The following is a 20,113-nucleotide window of genomic DNA, read 5'->3' on the forward strand; positions in this document are numbered from 1 at the left end:
CTAACTGAGGGGAAAAGATAAGGGTTCTTCCTCATACCCTAAATTCCAGCATTGTTTTTAGGGAAACTCCTCAGCACTGCAGTGGCATAAAAACTGGTCCCTTCCCACCAGTGCCATTAAGGAAGAGGATAAAGAAAAAGAAAAAAAGAGGGGAGTTCCCATCATGGCTCAGTGGTTAATGAATCCAACTAGGAACCATGAGGTTGCAGGTTCAATCCCTGGCCTTGCTCAGTGGGTTAAGGATCCAGTGTTGCCGTGAGCTGTGGTGTAGGTTGCAGACACGGCTCAGATCCTGTGTTGCTGTGGCTGTGGTATAGGCCGGCGCTACAACTCCAATTAGACCCCTAGCCTGGGAACCTCCATATGTCATGGGAGCGGCCCTAGAAAAGCCACAAAGCCAAAAAAAAAAAAAAAAAAAGAAAAGAAAGAAAGAGAACAAACTGGCTGAAAAATCTTAACTTGAGCAGCTTTGCTTGGAAATTATTTGAATTCTTTCCAGGAACCTTACAGGGTTCCCTGTTGTGGGTTTTTCTTCTTTTTGGCTTACTTGCTATGTAGTAATAACATTACTTGTGGGTTCCCCCCATTTTTAAATAACATTTAGGAAAAAAATCTAACAAATGGGAGTCTTATTTATGCAAAGAGACTAGATCCCTAGATTACTTCATAGAATTAAATTGAATCCAGGGTTCAGACTTCTCCACCTCTGAGTATATATAATTAAACATGTTGAGCTATGTAGTCAGATAAACAGATTTTCATGATGCCAGGTTGTAAAGTGTGCTCTTCTTCTGCCTGTTTGTCTCCTTGACAAACTCTGAAGACATGGAGTTCCTAGAAGTGCTTACCGAGGGACTAGAGCGAGTCCTTCTTGTCCGAGGTGGTGGCAGTGAAGTGATCACCATTTATTCATAACCTACTCCTGAATGACTCTGCTTGGCCTCACCTTTCCAGAAAGGCTTCCATCCTCCACGGAAGTGCCAGCTCTTTCCTGCCAGTCGCATCAACTAGAGACCTATGTTCTGTATACATCATGCTGAACTCTTAATGAGCTGAGCCTGAAGTACTTGTGCAGAAAAGTACTAGATCTGCTCTTTGCTACCATGACCTGCTGTCCTTAAAGCAGATATTCCCTCAACATCAGAGCAATTCTCAGTTCCTAAAAGCCATTCCTGTACCAGTTGAAGGCAAGTTAGAGTTAGCCTACTAACCCAGTAAAGTGAATTGGCAAATGGGATGCTAGAAATTTAACTGAAGACAAAGGCAAGTACACATCTAACATTAAAGATGAATCTCAGAAGTCAAGATTCAGTGATAATACCATGGGGTTAAGACAGAGACACAGCCTTGTATTTTAAAGAATTCTTGGCCAAATACATGGAGATCTAACATCTTGAGATAATGATGGCGAGCCAAGATGAAAAATTTCATTAGTGCATCCATGGCTCTTCAGGACTCTAATTTTGTATTAGGGTACTAATATAGAAAAACTGAAACGTGAAACTGCAGCCTCTACTTCCTCCAAAACAAGATTACCCCCAAAATATGTTTATGTACTTATACTGTGTTGTGTATTTCAGCTATTGGTTTCTCAGAATCCATTCTGTGGTTATGATTGTAGTGCAGGCACTGTTACCAAGGAAATTGTTTTTTAAAAGGTGGAGTAAAAATTATTTCTTTAAGGTTCTTTTTAAATGGCCAAACTAAGGGAGCTCCAAAAGATAGCTATCAAGATTTACATAAAATACAGTCTGTGGTTACCTTTTGACATGGGTAGAATATACAGGCTTAACAGAAATATAGAAGAAATATAGATGATGATGCATATTGACCAATATATTCTCCTTTCCTTCTCCCTTTTATGCCCTCTGGGTTACAGGCACAAATCAAAATCACAGGAACAAACACTAGGAAGACTGGCTAAAATCCTTCCCTGAAACCTTTGAACTATCCTTCAAAGGGGGAATCCAGCGGTGGAATTCAGAGTTTAGAGCCATACTCTTCCTTAGTGCCAAAGTACTGGGCTGCTGCTACTCTTCCTACCTACTTCACTAAAGTGGCATACAGTAGGCATTGGCCTAATTCAAGAAATTTTTTTCATTAAGAAACCTGTGGATTCATTCCCAAGCCATAGTGAAGACTTGAGGCATGGACCTCAGTGCTTAAAATATGAGCATTTTTTTCCTTTCAATTTTATTTGACTGCAGAAATTTGGATCTTAAGAGATTTTCCAAGCCAGCAGTCTTATGCTATGTTTTGTTTTCATAAAGCTCTAAATGTGTCAAGGAAATGCTTGTGCAAGCTTAGCTTTTTATTTGGTAACTTAATGATCACAAAACACCTGGCATTCAAGCATAGGGAAACTACCCTGTGTGACTGAATGGTAGTTTCATATATGTGAAATTTTCATTTCACAGGATAGGATATTTAGAGAAACTATCTTACCTATCTATCTTCAAGACTGCTTTTGTATTTCATTTTATTAGTGATAAATAGTGCTGTTCTTTGATTACCAACAGGATATGGAGCAAGCTGTCCTGCTTCATAGCCTGCAGACTATTCATCTGATCCTTATGGACAGAAGAGAAGAACCCTTCCACATGGCTTAAGAAATTGAGTCGTTTTGATTTTACTCCCTTTGCTCTTCTTTCAACATCCAGGCCCAGTCAGGTAGCAAAACAGTCAAGATCTTCTAAGTTTTTTTTCTGCTGCTTCCTGCAGAGGGTAGAAGCATTGTTTACAACTCACCGCAACACTCCATTGCTTAGTTTGAGTCCCACAGTAGTGGAACAGTTCCCCCCAAAGCCCATGCTATTGAAGACCCCCATGCTGTAAAGGTCAGCCTACCCAGGAATTAATTTACTTTTACACACACCCTCTGGCCAAAGCAAGATAGATAGATATAGATATGTATTTTTTTTCCCATATAGAAAAAAACGGGCAGAAAATAAGCTTAGTTTTAGAAGAGCTTTTTGTGGCTGAAGCTCTTTAAGAATCCTTTAAAGGGATAAGGGAATTAGTGGCTACTAATATAGCCCCTACTTCAGCCCCTAAAACACAATCACTGTTACATGGGGAAGTGGTTATTAGGCCAGATATATACTCATCTCTGTCTAGGGCATTTCATGTCTATGTGTTGCTTATGTTGTTTGTCTGCAGAATGTCTTGTCTCTTGTAATCACTGCAAGTAAAGCAATACCGAAAACGTGATGAGAATGCACCTTAGGGGAAGGGGCTTTTGTTTCAAGAAGGAAGAGAAAGACCTCCTCCTGCCTTTTGAATGAGATCCAGCTTTTGAGTCTCAGCTATGACTTTACCAGGGCAGGTTATGACAATATTCATTCTCCAGCTGCTGGCCCTCTGCCTTTTATAGCTATCTTAAAAGCTTAAGTTTGAATTGCAGCATCTGTTTGACAGGTGCCAGGTTCCTCTTGGCAGGGGAAAGATCACTATTTTATATCTTCCATTGCCTCAGAATCCTGTGACCCCAATGATTCCGCCAATCCTCATTCCCCCAAATGTGTTAAAAATCCATTTTTTGTGCATATTAAAGTAGCAATTACACGGTAATGTGCTCTATTTGTCAGATTTATTTTTCTTTTCATCATGTATAATCTGAATCCAGCATTAGTTTCTCACATCTTCCACAAGTATCTCCAATAGAATTTTTACATCCCAGCTTGTGTTAAATAGAAGTGAAATATTGAGGAGGATAGATTTAAAGGAAACTTGCGCAACTTTTTAAAAAAGCATTGTTCTCAACCATTTAATTTATTAAAAGGAGACGCTGCTGTGGTTCTTGATTTGGCAGCAACCATTCTTTTGTTTACATAGTTATGGGTTTATTTGTTGTTTTGCTCTATACTGGAAACATAAATAAAGTTTTCTACATTATTTTCAGTCAAGGTTGTGGTATAGTTTCTTTGTATTTGTACTGATATGTACACATTGTCTTTCTAGGCTTTGTCTCCTCACCAGAGAGAAAAGACAACTTTGGGTTCTTTTCAGCAAGTGATAATGTTAAGGGTTAGTATGCTGAGGAGGAGCCACTGGGCATAAAGAAGGTTGTAAATGAGATCCAAATACATAGCACCACATGCTGTTTTCTCAGGTTCACAAAAGCAGTCCTCCACCACTGAACTCCATCCTCTGAAACAAGAAAAAGTGCACAGGTGAGTGGTGAATGAGTGTTGAAATAACTTCCTGAATTAAGTATTTAATACTTTATCACAAGCTCTATTTGCTTTATCCTCAAAAAATAACAACTTTCAAACTCCTAATGGATCTTATTTCTTAAGAAATGAACTTTAACACCAACTCTTGATTCCCCACCAAGTGCGTCAGCTATTTATTTACTGCACACCTGTCCCAAATTTAATTTCCCCTTTGGCTTACCTCAGGGGGCTCAATGAAGGCTAACCAATCTGATGCATGTGTAGGCAACAGTCCCATTGACTGGCACTTATACACAGCCAATGCCAGACCCATAAGGTTCCCAATGAGGTACACCAAACCCTGAAGAAACTTCTGGCTTGAACTTTCTAGCATCTTGAAAGCTGTTGGGGTAATAGAAAGTGTCAAAAACCAAAACAACTTATTTCCCCCCAACATGAATCAGGCCATATATTAAAATAATATAAATAATACAGACAGTCCCATAGTAACATGGCAAATAGAAACATTAAAGGTGAACAAAAACCACGGAGAGCATCATTTTCCCCTCCATGCCACCACCACCCTGCACACACTTCCACTGCAACTAGCCAATAGGGAGCTGTGCCAAAGATGTCCAGGATGGGTTTACCCAAGAATCTGCCTTTGATTCTTTTTTTTTTTTTTCTTCCGTTTTTCAGCCACACTTACAGCATATGGAAGTTCCCAGGCCAGGGATCAAATCCAAGCCCCAGCTGCGACCTATACCAGAGCTGCAGCAACACCGGATCCTTAACCCACTGCACCGGGCTGGGGATTGAACCAGCAACGCCACAGAGATAAGCTAGATCATATACCCACTGCACCACAGCAGGAACTCCTTGCCTTTAATTCATAAAGCTTAGAGGAAGGGTTATTATTTTAAGAGTACTTACTGGCTGAAATGGCCATAAGTGCCTGAATAGGTCGCCAAGCCATCATACACACCATCATAGTAGGGAAGATGGAGATGGTATTGCCTGCCATGTACATGATGAAGAGGTTCATGGGAATCTGTTTGAGGGGACCCAGGGCGATGTCCCAGCAGCGCTAAAACAAACAATTTTAACCTCTGATCATTATTTCCACATCTATCATATCACTAACGTTACAGGTAAACAATTCCTAAGTCTGTGCTTCTGACTGAGCTGCCTCAGTTCTACTACCTCTGCCCTTCTCCCACATTGCCACAGGAAGCTCACTCTTCCACTAAAGATAAGGTGTCCTCACATTTTGTTCTTCCCTCTAGGTTTCCCCAGATGTTATTTTCCCCCATGACTTTAGCCAAAGAAAAGATTCCCTGCTTTGGGGTTTTTGTTTGTCTGTTTTTTGCTTTTTAGGGCTACACCTTCGGCATATGGAAGTTCCCAGGCTAGGGGTCAAATGAGAGCTGTAGCTGCACAGCCACAACAATGTGGGATCCGTGCCTTGTCTGCGACCTACACCACAGCTTAGGGCAATGCAGGATCCTTAACCCACTGAGCAAGACCAGAGATAAAACCTGAAACCTCATGGATGCTAGTGGTGTTTGTTACCACTGAGCCACAATGAGAACTCTACAAAAGTGGAAATTTGAATAGTTTTGTAACTTTAAGAAACTCTGTAATTAAGCCAAGATGGTGTCCCCTGGCAAATTCTAAATATTTGAGGGAAAAATAAAGCCAAACTTACTCTTTCAAATAATAAAAAAAATTAACCCATTACCATATATGGGACCTCATAAATACCAAAACCTGACAAAGACATTATGAGAAAAGTCTACAGACCAATATCACTCATGAACCTAAAAGAAAAACCCTGAACAAAATAGCAACAAAGTAAATCTAGCTATATAAAAAGAATAATATATCACTGAGTTTATTCACATAAAAGAATAAATGGCCATATCTGTAAATAGTTTCCTAATGTGTTATTTACACAGATCATTTATCTGGGAGTTTAAATATCAAATCCATATAACAACTGTTCTAAAATAAATATTTTATAATAACCTACCTTTAAAACCAGGCCATTTTCTTCTTTTTTTTTCTTTTTAGATCCATAGGTGCGGCATATGAAAGTTCCTAGGCTAGGGGTTGAATTGGAGCTACAGCTATCAGTTTATGCCCCAGCCATAGCAATGCAGGATCCAAGCCACATGTGTTACCTATACCGTAGCAACAACGGATCCTTAACCCACTGGAAGGGGCCAGGGATTGAACCCACATCCTCATGGATATTAGTCGGGTTTGTTACCATGGAGCCACATTGGGAACCCCCCAAATCAAGCCATTTTAATAATACCTTACTATCATGTATTATTTACATTATACTTTGATGTACCAAGATGAAAAATGATAGGAAATTCAAGAAAATCACTGACATAACTCTGTCCTTTCATGTTGTGAAAAATCACTACATTTCATGAAACAAAGATTATTTAATATTGAGCAATATTAAGCCTGAGAGAAAAGGAAGTGCCAGGCACAGTTCTAGGGACTTGGAAGACAAAATTTTGCTCTCGTGGAAGTTACAAAGTGGGGGGAAAAAAAAAAAAAAGGTAATAAGTAACCTATATCACATATATGAATGACAGGAGAAACACAAAGTAAGAAAATAAGATCGAGAATGCCATGAGAGTAGAATTCACTGAGAAGGTAACATCTGAGTTGAGACAGCAAGTCATACTGGTATCTGGAGGAAGAGTATTCCAGGGAAGGTGAAGAACAAGTACAAAAAGCCTGGAATAGAAGCTCACCTGGCATATTTAAGAATCAGCAAGGAGGCCATTCTGACTAGAGGCGTGAACAACAGGTAAAGTAGTAGGTGATGAAGTCGCTTAGCTCAAGAGATGGCAGATTAAAGCAGTAAGAAGTAAGATTTCTAATCTATTTTAAAGGTAAAACAAACAGACTAACCTGACAAATTGGTTGTGTGGTATCGGGGAACTAAAATAGAAAAGACGACTTCAACTAGAAGTTCCCGTCCTGTCTCAGAGGTTAACGGATCCGACTAGGAATCATGAGGTTGCGAGTTCGATCCCTGGCCTCGCTCAGTGGGTTAAGGATCCCACGTTGCACGTGGCTCGGATCTGGCGTTGCTGTGGGTGGGTCGGCGGCTTCAGCTCTGGTTAGACCCCCTAGCCTGGGAATCTCCATATGCCGCGGAAGCGGGCCTAGGAAAAGGCAAAAAAAAAAAAAAAAAAGACTTCAACTGGAACACATAACCAATTCATTATCAACCTATTATATGTTTTTTAATTTTTCCAGTTATTGAGCACTTTTGAGGCTGATACGTCAACCAATATAACACCAACCTCCAGCAGTTTAGCTACCAGATATTCTGGCTAGCCATCTGCAGTAAGATATTAATATGCTGCCTGGGAAGGGAGGTGGGTGTGTACGTCAGGACTGGCCCAAGGACTATGATGACATCTATACCTCTGTACCTTCTCCACTAGGATCCGGTCTGTCTCTTGCACGCTGGTATCAGGCACTTGCTTGTCCAAGTAACCAACGGGGTACAGCGAGTCTCCCTGGCCACCGCCCCGGTCACTTCGGCCCCTGGAGACCAAAATAAAAAAATTAAGGCCACAGCCTCGTACACTTCATACCCCACATTCATTTCCTGTTCTAATCTCAGGAATAAATATTCTCAGATGTATCCACCCAGATTACACCAAGCCCTCTTGTGGGCTCCTCAGAACCTTCATCTATTGGGAAGAATGACAAAAGCATGCTTCGGACACAGAAACCTCCACGGCAGAGAAGCCGCGACCTCCCCAAGAATTATCTTTGCGCCATCCATCAGAGTTGTGCCCGGGGGCTCAGGTCCTGTTCTGGGGTGAAGGCTCTGATGTCGAGCTTTGCCCAGGCTCCTCACCTGCTGCCTCCTCCAGGACCGCTCAGCTCAATCGCCCACTTGAAGCGCCGGCCTCGGTTAGCCACCAAGCTCCCCTGGGCCGTCATAACAGCGGTCGCCTACCAAAGCTGCAAAGCTTCCAACTCTGAAACCGAGCCGGGGCTCAGGCCCACTGCGTCTGCGGCTGCTAGGGCCCGCTTTTGCACCACTTCCGGCGCGTACGTATATACGTCATTTCCTCCACGGAATTTGTCCGGGCCGATCGTAGAGAGCGCTTGGAGCAGCAGAGATGCGAGGAGGAAAATGGGCAGATACTAAAGCTTTCTAATGTGCCTTCCTACCTTTCTGAAGAGCTCTACTAGGTGTCCCCTGACCTCTGAGGTGCGCTTTATGGGTTAGAGGGAAAGTCCACACTGACTGCCTTAAGGGTGGAATCCAAGAAAACCTATGGAGCGCCCGCCTGCTCCCGGGATCACGAAGATTCAAATCTCTGTTTAAATCCTGGTTTTCCCACTGATTGTTTGACCCTGAGCCAGTTATTTAGTGGCTTCTGTGTGTTGAATGTCCTGGACCTTTGTGTTTATTATTTCATTTAATTATCTTAGTAACCTTGCGAGGTAGATCGTTTTATCCCTGTTTTGCACAAAACCTAGGAGGCAGTGTAGGCACATGTTAAGGCTCTTGGGTTCCAGATTATGGTGGTCTCTTTTACTGTTTTTCCCCCTTTTATAACCAATGTTGCGGCGAACTTCCTTGTACATCTTTTCTTATTTCCTTAAATTCCTAGATGGGTAAATTGCTGGATCAAAGATTATGCATGTTTTTTGTTTTTGTTTTCTTTTCTGGCCGCTCTTTGTCAAGCAGAACTTTTTATTAGAGTAGATAGCTTGTGCACAGAGAGAAGATGGGGGGAAAAAAGTGCCAGCTCCCTGAGTAGAAGGGGCAAGATGCATTTATGAACAAAAGGGAGGGATTGTCTCATGATCACTGATAATTTCCAGAAATCATCAAACTTTTTTTAAGCTTTTTATGAAATTTTTAAAAATTTTTCTTATTTAATTTATTTATCATCAAACTTCTTTGATCAGCAGGTTATCAGCAGGAATAGACTGCTTCTGTGAGGGGGAAAAATGCATGAGAATTTTCTGCAGGAAAGCACCAGAGTAGATACGGTTTAAATTTATAGTTGAGCTTCTCCTCTTATGGCAACTGGTTATGCTAGATAAACTAGTATCTAGTCACTAGGTGTAGAGATAAAGTTAATTTTTTTTTTCCTTAGTGCCACACATGCAGCAAATGGAAGTTCCCAGGCTAGGGGTTGAATCGGAGCTGTAAATGTCTGAGTACACCACAGCTACAGCAACGAAGGATCCAAGCTCCGTCTGCAACCTACACCCCAGCTCACTGGGCAAGGCCAGGGATCGAACCCCAATCCTCAAGGGTCCTAGTCAGGTTCGTTAACTGCTGAGCCACAAAGGGAACTCCCATAAAGTTAATTTTTTATACCAGCAAGCCTGGTATTTGTCTCTGGGACTCAGACCTGTATGCCCAAGGCCATTCCCTGGTCCTTTTACAGAATAGCTGTGCTTTTATCTTCCTGTCTCATAACACATTGCATTGTTTGTTGACAGACCCTGAGCACTTAATCTTTACACACACACATGCACTTCTACCCCAAATTGCTTGAGGGTAGAAGCTGCATATTAATTTTCTTTGATTCTACAACCTATCGCCTTGTACATATAAAGTACTGAACAAATGTTTAGTGAATGTGAGTAAATTAATTGAAAGTAAATATAATACAAAACTGGATATACTATCATTAATTACATTTATGTAAAATAAAATGTGAAAACCAGAAGGGAATGCATTAAAAATGTTATATATTGTGGAGTTCCTGCTGTGGCACGATGGGATCTATGGTGTTTTGTGAGTGCTTGGATGCAGGTTCAATCCCCGGTCTGGCACAATGGGTTTAGGATCCGGCATTGCAGCTGCTGCAGCTAAGGTCACAGCTATTGTTCTGATCTAATCCCTAGCTGGGAACTCCATATGCTGCAGGGTGGCCAAAAAGGAAAAAAAAAAAGTTATGTATCTTAATCTGGGTGATGATTTCCATGCAGTTTTGTCTGGTTTCCAAGCTATTCTTGTTATGCTACTTTAATAAATTTTAAAGGAAGTCTTTAAAAAGAACATTGCCAGTCATTCAAATTATATATTCCTTCCCTTTTAAAATACTCCCCTATTTGACGTAAATTTAAATTTTATTGGAGTATAGTTGACTTACAAAGTTGTGTTAGTTTCAGGTATGCGACAAAGTCACTTATACACATATGTATATACATTCCTTTTCAGATTCTTTTACCATATAGGTTATTACACAGCATTGAATAGATTAGTTGGGATTGACATATGCATACTACTATGTAAAATAGGTAATAAAGAATGTATAAAACAGGGTAATCAATTCAAAATTTTTTTAAACTATAATTCAGTTTCTTTGGCTTTAGTAGGCTACTCCAGGTCTTTTATCCCTTTATTGTAGGAATCTTTATAGGGTTGTTAAAATATGTCCCAAAGAAATTGAAGATTTGGGGACTGAACTGAGGAAACGTCTCAAGGTCAAATAAGTTTGGGAAATATTGCATATTGTATTCTGCTTGTACATTCCAGAGACTCTCAGTGCAGTTAGTGAAATAGCATTAAAACCACAAGAAATGGTGGTTCTCTTTGTGGCTCAGCAGAAACGAACCCGACTAGTATCCAAGAGGATATGGGTTTGATCCCTTGCCTCTATCATTGGGTTAAGGATTGTTATTTCCATGAGCTATGGTGTAGATGGTAGACGTGGCTTAGATCCCCAGTTGCAATGAGTGTAGGCCAGTGTAGGCTGACCGCTGCAGCTCCAGTTCGACCCCTAGCTTGGAAACTTCCATATGCTGCACCTTCAGCCCTAAAAGACAAAAAAAAAAAAAAAAAAAAAAAAAAACAAAAAAACCCACAAGAAAAGAAATGATTAAGCAGAGAATTTCCTTTCATTTTGTTTCCCAATCTACCTGAATAAGAAGTGTCTCTTTTTTTTCCCTATTACGTCCGTTAATGTCCAGTGGAATCAGTGTTTCATAGAACACTGGGGGTAACATGATTTATATGTGCTAGAATTCAAGAAGATAACTCTTTAAAGCTCTGATCAATGTTTTTTTAAAGATCGTTAGGATATCATTAGAAATAATAGATCCTTTATGGAAGTGGAGTTGTAGATTGGAATTAAACTTTTGAGGATCTAAATTTTTGCACAAAAATGTGTTTTGCAAGAAAAATATAGGAAAACTATATTCTAATCCTAACTCCAAATGAACTCCTAAAAGAGTTAGGAACTCGCTTAGCCTTCATTTCTCCATCTATAAAATAAAGATCATATAGCAGATGACCCTTCCACCCCCTTTTTAGGGCCGCACCTGCAGCATATGGAAATTACCAGGGGAGGGGTCCAATCGGAGCTACAGCTGCCGACCTATGCCACAGCCACAGCAATGCAGGATCTAAGCCACATCTGTGGCCTACACCACAGCTCATGGCAATTCAGGATCCTTAACCCACTGAGCGAGGCCAGGGATCAAACCTGCGTCCTTGTGGATGCTAGTCAGGTTCTTTTCCGCTGAGCCATGACAGGAACTCCCATGGTTCCTTTTTTAAAATTGTGCTTTCCCATACTTTTCCTAATTCTCTGCTTTGCACAGGTACAGCTTTTTTTGTTTTTAAAATAAATTGTTTCTATTTTTTTTTTTTTTTTGGCCTGTGGCATGTGAGAGTTCCCAGGCCAGGGATCATAGCAATGACCCAGGCCCGCTGCAGTGACAGCCCTGGATACTTAACCCATTATGCCACAAGGGAATTCCCAGGTACCACTTTCAGATTAGAAAAGTATAAACGTTATTAATTATATGACATGATTCTAAACCTAGAAGCATAGTGGTTCTGTCTTAGATTCAAAGGAGACTCACCATGGGAGCCCTTAAAAAATACTGATGCCTCAGAGATATCTCCAGAGATTCTAATTCATTTGCTTAGGGTGGTACAGAGATCAGTTTGGTTTGGGTTTTTTTGTTTTTTTGTTTGTTTGTTTGTTTGTTTGTTTTCTAATGGCTCTCCAGGTGATTGTGCTTTGCAGCAAGGACTGAGTACCACTGACCTAGAGTGTTTTCCTCCATTTTGTCTGTTTGCATTTTCGAACCCTTTTAGTGAAAAAAAAATTTTTTTTTCTTTTGGTACGTGACTACCTTGCTAGTTGCTCTAAAATAAGAAGGTTTGCAGTTACGCAAAGTAAGCAAACAATCATTAGTTTTTGAGAGCCTTCTTATATGCCTCCCACTGGGATGAACTTGAATTAGAAAATAATAGGAATACTGAAATTGTGTTAAACTTCCCTTTGTACCTTTGAACAAATATGATCTAAAAAAAAAAAAAAAAAAAAAACAAACGCCAGAAGGCAAACCGTAACCAAGCTATATGAGTTGCCTTGTTTGACTTATAATTTGTGCTGCCTACACAGTTTTGGTATTTGTTTTTGTGTCTGCCCCTCCTGCTCAAACCTCTTCAGCAGTCTAAGAAGCTATTCTAATATTTTATGCCGTTCCCTTTACAACTGTTGCTTTTGGACAGAAATTTGAAAAAAGTTTTCTATTCACACAACCAGATTTGCAAGAACAGATCCCTCTAAAGGAAAAAAAACGTTTAATGGCTATGTCTTAGGGTTTTAGTACATGCCATTTTACAGTGTCTCCTCACTAATAATAATAGTAATAGTAATAATAATAATTTGGCCATCTTCACTGGTCCAACCAGTTCCCCTAGTGTGCTCTAAAAGCTCCTAGGCCTTTTGGCAGCTTCAATGAAATGGGTTTACATTGCTATCTCCAGTTATTTATGTGACTTCACTATCATTATCACCTTCTGAAAAGGGCCACTGTACCATTGCACCATTCATGGTCCAATTTATTATGTGTCAGTAATGGGGTCTTAACAAGAAGAAACTTTTTTTTTTTTTTTTTTTTGTCTTTTTGCTTTTTCTAGGGCCACTTCCCACAGCATATGGAGGTTCCCAGGCTAGGGGTCTAATCGGAGCTGTAGCCACTGGCCTGTGCCAGAGCCACAGTAACTCAGGATCCAAGCCACGTCTGTAACCTACACCACAGGTCACAGCAACACCGGATCCTTAACCCACTGAGCAAGGCCAGGGATTGAACCCACAGCCTCATGGTTCTAGATTCGTTAACCACTGCGCCATGACAGGGACTCCAACAAGAAGAAACTTTTTCCTCTATTTTGTCTGCATTTTCAAACCCTTCAGTGGGAAAAAAAACACTTTTTTGGTCAGCACCTACCTTACTAATTCTTGTTAGATTTCAGCATCATTTCTATGCAGATTACAGATTTTTTAGTTTCCAGTTCATGGCGGGCGCTATAGTGTGAAATGCCCCTGTCAGCAGGGTGCTGTTAGAAGATGTTGGTTGGTAATACTATTCTTCATTAGCAATTACCTTTGTTCACTTAAGGAGGACTGTTGTGCAATTCATATTTTAACAGGTTCCATTATAGCACTTCCCTCCAGCACTTGCTTAGGAAGCTGGGAGGATTGCCATTCCCACAGATCCCATTAAAGGATAAGGATGACAACTATAGAATGAGTCATAATGATATATCACTGATGGCCTAACGTGTTTCTTCAAGCTTGGTTACTCTGGATTCATTCTGGTGATTAATTTCAACTGTCTTGGAAGTGGGCTAAACTGTCTCTATGTCAAAACTCTGAAGGATCAGTCCAGGTCCTTTATGGCATTTTTTCCTATGTGCTAATTTTAAAAACCCTAAATTGGTTCAGATATAGAACCTGAGTTTTTTGGAAGGATTGTTATGGACTGAATGTTTGTATCTCCCAAAATTCACATGTTGAAGCCCTAACTCCCAATATATTTGGAGTTGTGGCCTCTGAGGGGTAATTAAGATTAGTTGGGGTCATGCAGTAGGCTTTCATACGGAGATTAGTGTCCTTATAAGAGACCCTAGAAAGCTTACTGTTTCATTCTGTCACATGAGGACACAGTAAGAAGGTGGCTGTCTGCAAGCCAGGAAGAGAGCTCTCACCAGGAGCTGAGTCAAGCCTGCACTTTGTACTTGGATTTCCCAGCCTCCAGAACTGTAAGAAAACTCATTTCAGTTTTTTGGGGGTTTTTTTGTTTGTTTGTTTTTTGTCTTTTTGCCATTTCTTGGGCCTCTCCTGCAGCACATGGAGGTTCCCAGGCTAGGGGTCAAATTGGAGCTGTAGCCGCCAGCCTACACCAGACCCACAGCAACGCAAGATCCGAACCGCGTCTGCGGCCTACACCACAGCTCACGGCAACGCCGGATCATTAACCCACTGAGCAAGGACAGGGATCGAACCGCAATATCATGGTTCCTAGTCGGATTCGTTAACCACTGCGCCACGACGGGAATGTTTTGTTTTTGTCTTTTTGCCATTTCTTGGGCCCCTCCCACAGCACATGGAGGTTCCTAGGCTAGGGGTCAAATTGGAGCTGTAGCTGCCAGCCTACACCAGAGCCACAGCAACGTGGGATCCGAGCTGCGTCTGTGACCTACACTACAGTTCACGGCAATGCCAGATCCTTAACCCACTGAACAAGGCCAGGGATCGAACCCGAAACCTCATGGTTCCTAGTCGAATTCATTAACCACTGAGCCACAACGGGAACTCCCCATTTCAGTTTTTAAAGCCACCCACTCTAGGAGTTCCCATTGTGGCTCAGTGGTAACGAACCCAACTGGTGTCCATGAGGACACAGGTTCAGTCCCTGGCCTCGATCAGTGGGATTGAGGATCTGGCATTGCCCTGAATTGTGGTGTAGATTGCAGACTCGGCTTGAATCCCATGTTGCTATGGCTGTGGTATAGGCTGGTAGCAGCAGCTCTGATTCAATCCCCAGCCTGGGAACTTCTGTATGCCACAGGTGCGGCCCTAAATTAAAAAAAAAAAAAAAGCCACTCAGTGTGTGGTATTTTGTTATGGTAGCCCAAGCAGACTAATAAAGGGATGAAGTGTGATGTAGAAGAATTGAAGGAGAACAATAAATACCTTTTGTGCTTATTGAAGTGCTTTTGAAAGATAAAGTCATCCCTCAAACAATAAATGTAGGCTTGTTTAACTTGCAAGAGTTTATTATGTAAATGAAAGCATGCTAAACACTATCCACCCACTTGTCTTTTCACTTAATCCAGCTTGGATGTCTCCCACGACTGTCACTTAGATCTACTTCATTCTTTTTAAAGGCTACAGAGTATACATGACGTGGATGTATGATAATTTAGTTAACCAGTCCTTAACTGATAGTCATTTAGGTTGTTCCCATTTGTCACTATTACAAAAAAAAAAAAAAAAGTTACTGTGAACATCCCAGGTTACTTTGTCAACACAGTTCTGTATGTGAGTCAGACAGTTTGGGTCACTTAACACAGAGATTATACAGTTAAAATGTTAATAGTTTCAAACAGGCCCTCCTAAATGTGCTGATTCATACTTGTAATGGTTTGGGGACTAAATTATTTCTAGCCTTAGAGTGAATTAAATAGTGTCCTTCCCGAATTTGCATCCACCTGGAACCTCAGAATGTGACCTCAGTTGGAAATTGGATCTTTGTAGATGTAATTAGTGAAGACAAGGTAATGCTGGATTAGAGTGTGTCTCCTAAATCCTACAACTGGTGTCCTCACAGGAGGAGAGGGCCCATATATGCACAAGGGACAAGTCTGTCTCTGTGGAAGCAGAATGAAGTAATGCAGCTACAAGCCAACAACTGCCAAAACCAGCAGAAGCTAGGAAGACGCAAGGAAGTGTATTTTCCTAGAGCCTGCAGGAAGATCATGCCCCGCCAACACCCTGATTTTGGTTTCTCAGCCTCTAGACTATGAAAGACGGTATTTCTGTTTTAAGCCACCTAGTTTCTGTTACTTTATTTCTTTCTAAAGAGGTTCCATTCAAGTGAATTAAGCTAACCAGTGTTAGCTTACCTGGGAAATAATAAGTAATACTTGAATAATATTGCCAAAGCTGCCAAATCAAATCCTAAACTTTAAAAAATTTCCACTAAAAGTTTTAATTTTCTAATTGCTGTGATTGGTTCTTTTAGTAAAGTGATTTTTTAAAATTACTTTAATTATAAAAGAAAGACATTTATTGGAGTTCCCATCATGGCTCAGTGGTTAACGAATCCGACTAGGAACCATGAGGTTGTGGGTTTGATCCCTGGTCTTGCTCAGTGGGTTAGGGATCCTGCGTTGCCGCGAGCTGTGGTGTAGGTTGCAGACTTGGCTCAGATCCCGTGTTGCTGTGTCTGTGGCGTAGGCCAGTAGCTATAGCTCCAATTAGACCCCTAGCCTGGGACGCTCCATATGCCATGGGTGTGGCTCTAGAAAAGACAAAAAAAAAAAAAAAAGACATTTATTATATAAAATGGAAAACCCAAATAAGTGAGAAAGAAGATATCAGCAAATCCTGTGATAATAATAATTTTCATGGACATTTTGATTTAGGCCCTCAGACTTTTTTGATTTATATTTTGGCTTTTTTTTTTTTTTTTTTCTTTTGTCCTTTTACGGCCGCACCTTTCTGCTGCGCCACGACGGGAACTCCTGTTTTGGCTTATTTAACATGTTTTGTAACGTTCTATTCCATGAAGGACCATGTATTTTTATAAAAGGCAAAGAAAAAACTATTGTTAAATCTTTCAGTTGAAAAAGAAAAAACCTCCCTTAGAGTTCCCGCTATTGGTGCAGTAGATTAAGAACCCGACTGAAGCAGCTCCAGTCCGCAGAGGTGCAGGTTCAGTCCCCTGCCTGGGGCAGTGGGTTAAAGGATGTGGCATAGGTAGCAGCTATGGCTTGGATTCAATTCCTGGTCCAGGAACTTCTATGTGCTGTGGGTGAAGCCATAAAATTTAAAAAATTAAAAAAACAAAAGCAAAAACCCTATGCTCTTTTCACTCTCAGACACAGTCACACCACAAAATCATGTTATTATCATGTCAGGTACATCTGACACCCTATTACCAAAGAAGCACACAGATTACATCAAATCCTATGGCTCAAAGAAAGATGATTATGAATACTGTTTGTCTGAGTATTTGAGAATGAGTGGCATCTATTGGGATTTGACCATAATGGATCTCATGGGACAACTACATAGCATGAATGGAGAAAAAATTCTGACATTAAGTCACATCAACATGAGGGTGATGGAATAAGTGCTATTATTGGACATGATCCTAAACTTTGTTTTGGGTTTTTTGTTTTTTGTTTTGTCTTTTTGCCTTTCCTAGGGCTGCTCCCACAGCATATGGTGGTTCCCAGGCTAGGGGTCTAATTGGAGCTGTAGCTGCCAACCTATGCCACAGCCACAGCAACGCGGGATCCGAGCCGTGTCTGGGACCTACACCACAGCTCACGGCAACCCCGGATTGTTAACCCACTGAGCAAGGCCAGGGATCGAACCCGCAACCTCATGGTTCCTAGTCAGATTTGTTAACCACTATGCCACAACTTTTGTGCATTCTTAGTGATGTCCAGATTCTTATTCTCTGTGATAGTATTAACACTATTAACATAAATAAAACTGTGGAATATGCTCAGAGTCTACAGCAAGAAGATTGCTCTTTTGCTGGAGATATTTAGGGAAAAATTGATTCAAGATTCTATTTGTGCAGTGGCAGCTTTGACTCTCTTGGGGAAGTTTGTTTCTCTTAAGATGGAAAAGTCAAGTGAATTTGTTTTATCGTGTATGAACTTCAATGGTGGATTTGGTTGTGGGCCAAGTTCTGAATCCTCTGGTGGGCAGACCTATTGTTGTACAGGCTGTCTGGCTATTACTAGTCAGTTGCATCAAGTAAATTCTGATTTACTTGGTTGATGGCTTTGTGAATGACAGCTTCTATCAGGTGGACTCAGTGGATGGCCAGAGAAGTTCCTAGCTGTGAGCTCTTCATGGTGGATGCTGGCTTCCTTAAAGATAGTTGGAAGTCTTCATAGGATTAATAGAAAGTGCACAGTTTCATCTAGTTTGTCAAGATGAAGAAACGGGAGGATTTGCAGATAGACCAGGAGAATGGATCCTGTTCATACTCTAATTCGAATTTCTGGATTGTCACTTTCTGGAGAAGAACAGCTTAAACCTGTTAGTCCTGTTTTTGCATGCCTGAAGAAATACTTCAGAGTGAATGTTGAGCTTGAACTGGTAAGCTAGATTAGATCCCTTGATGCAAAAAGTTGCTTGGTGTAGTTTTGCCATCTTGACATGCTGGTATTTGAAGTGCTTAACAAACTTAATGACTACCGTGTCATTGGGGTCTGACCATAATGGATATCATGGGATAACTGCATTGCATGAATAGAGAAGAAATTCTGACATTGGTTCAGTCATGACTATCAGCTATGTTAATATTTTGTATATGAATTGTGTTAATTGTAATAAGTTATATAATTACACATATTGTGAATTACAGACCTTTGTTGTAGCTGCATCTTTCCATCAGAATGCTGTTATTCTGAGTATATTGTTTTGTTAATGCTTCAGTATATTTGTTATTTTGTATGTCTCTGTAGCAGCAAACTTAGATGAACTCTTTAGCTGATGAAGCCTTGTGTTATACCTGATTTTCCCGTGTAGTCCTTTGATATGTTGTATATAACTACAGTTAATGTAAATTTGTCTGTCAATGAGAATGTTAACTGATAAGAATTGATGAGCCCCATATGAATTAAAAGATGAAAAAAATAAAACCCTCTGATACTTCTGCCAGATGTTCAGGTTCTGTTGCTTTCATCTAGCCCTGGCCAAGATTGTGAGGCAACCCCATGCTGCCCCCCCAGTTCCCACACTCCTCCTTACCCAGCCTGCAACTGGAGCCATACTCAGTTTCCCAGGACTGGAATTAGTCCTGCTATCCTTTCTAGGTGACAGTAATCCTGTAGAATATGCTTGCTCTCCCCTGTAGAGAATTCAGGTTTCAGCTCAGTTTGAGCAGCACTGCCTGTATCTTTCTTTTAGAGATTCACAACTACTATTAGTATTTTTTTTTTTTTTTGTCTTTTTGCTATTTCTTTGGGCCGTTCCCGCGGCATATGGAGGTTCCCAGGCTAGGGGTCGAATCGGAGCTGTAGCCATCAGCCTACGCCAGAGCCACAGCAACGCGGGATCCGAGCCACGTCTGCGACCTACACCACAGCTCACGGCAACGCCGGATCGTTAACCCACTGAGCAAGGACAGGGACCGAACCCGCAACCTCATGATTCCTAGTCGGATTCGTTAACCACTGTGCCACGACGGGAACTCCTACTATTAGTATTTTAAAGACTCTGAGAAATGCTACAGTATAGAAATATGTGTTTAATCTAATAGTTACCAAACTTCTGTGACTAAGAAAGCTGTTTTTTTTAAAAAAAAAAAAAAAAAAAAAAACTCCCCCTCCCCATTTTTCTTTTATTTTTTTTCTCTTTGACTGAGCCTGCATCATGAAGTTCCTGGGCCAGATATTGAGCTCACACCACAGCAGTGACAACACCAGATCCTTAACTTGCTGAGCCACCAGAGAACTCTTCCCCTTTTTTCAGTCTACCAACATCTTGCTGAATGGGTGTTCTGAAGAACACAGCTAATCTTGGGTGGCCAGTTTAGGTTTGGACTTCATTTTGTGTTACTGCATAGAATGATTTTGCCTTGTGTCCAGCTCCAAGAAATGGACTTCAGTCTTAGTGATCTTCCTGCAGCTCTACTCTCTTGAAGCTGCAGACCAGCTTTGCCTTTTCAGGTCCCCTTCCCAAGGACATTATCCCACTTCTGATGATTGCTGTCCCTCCCATTTCATTTCCATCCTGCCTGCACCCTGTCCTTGAACTCCCACCAAGCCTGTTTGTTATGAGGCCCCAGTAATATCAAACCCCCTATGCAACTGCATGACTGAACTTGTCTTGTGAATGATCATAGTTTTCAGCTACCTTGTACTGATTACCAGGCCATCTGCACCACAGAGAGGC

The 20,113-nt window shown here is 41.0% G+C and overlaps 2 protein-coding genes, 1 long non-coding RNA gene and 1 pseudogene across 11 annotated transcripts in view; 2 read left to right on the plus strand and 2 right to left on the minus strand.

The window, feature by feature from the left end:
- SLC12A6 (solute carrier family 12 member 6) overlaps window positions 1–3,905 on the plus strand; it is a 101,575-nt gene extending 97,670 nt beyond the window's left edge. For all 8 annotated transcript variants that reach the window (XM_084969356.1, XM_021099331.2, XM_084969353.1 and 5 more), the window contains one exon: window positions 824–3,905. In XM_084969356.1, the coding sequence (XP_084825482.1) occupies window positions 824–915 (92 nt within the window). In that variant the 3' untranslated portion in view covers window positions 916–3,905. The remainder of the gene's footprint in view (window positions 1–823) is intronic.
- The window catches only part of LOC146401763 (uncharacterized), a 909,931-nt gene that overhangs the window by 850,421 nt on the left and 39,397 nt on the right, over window positions 1–20,113 (minus strand). The gene's annotated exons all lie outside the window — the stretch shown is intronic.
- On the minus strand, window positions 3,571–8,261 carry EMC4 (ER membrane protein complex subunit 4). Of its 2 annotated transcripts, none has more exons than NM_001243441.1 (5): window positions 8,053–8,261; window positions 7,619–7,733; window positions 5,088–5,241; window positions 4,396–4,556; window positions 3,571–4,149 (listed from the first exon to the last, which is right to left on the minus strand). In NM_001243441.1, exons 1-5 carry the CDS (start codon window positions 8,136–8,138, stop codon window positions 4,114–4,116), a joined length of 552 nt encoding a protein of 183 aa, NP_001230370.1. In that variant the 5' UTR covers window positions 8,139–8,261; the 3' UTR covers window positions 3,571–4,113. The 2 variants fall into 2 exon arrangements, with proteins under 2 accessions (NP_001230370.1, XP_084822330.1); XM_084966204.1 differs by having other exon boundaries at window positions 7,611–7,733; window positions 8,053–8,235.
- On the plus strand, window positions 16,918–18,461 carry LOC100739618 (geranylgeranyl transferase type-2 subunit beta-like; annotated as a pseudogene).

The sequence above is a fragment of the Sus scrofa genome, chromosome 7, assembly GCF_054392235.1.
Source record: "Sus scrofa isolate SSC_HxYL_T2T_F1_AM1 chromosome 7, Sscrofa_HxYL_maternal_Yorkshire_Landrace_v2.0, whole genome shotgun sequence".
In the NCBI taxonomy this organism is placed as follows: Eukaryota; Metazoa; Chordata; class Mammalia; order Artiodactyla; family Suidae; genus Sus; species Sus scrofa.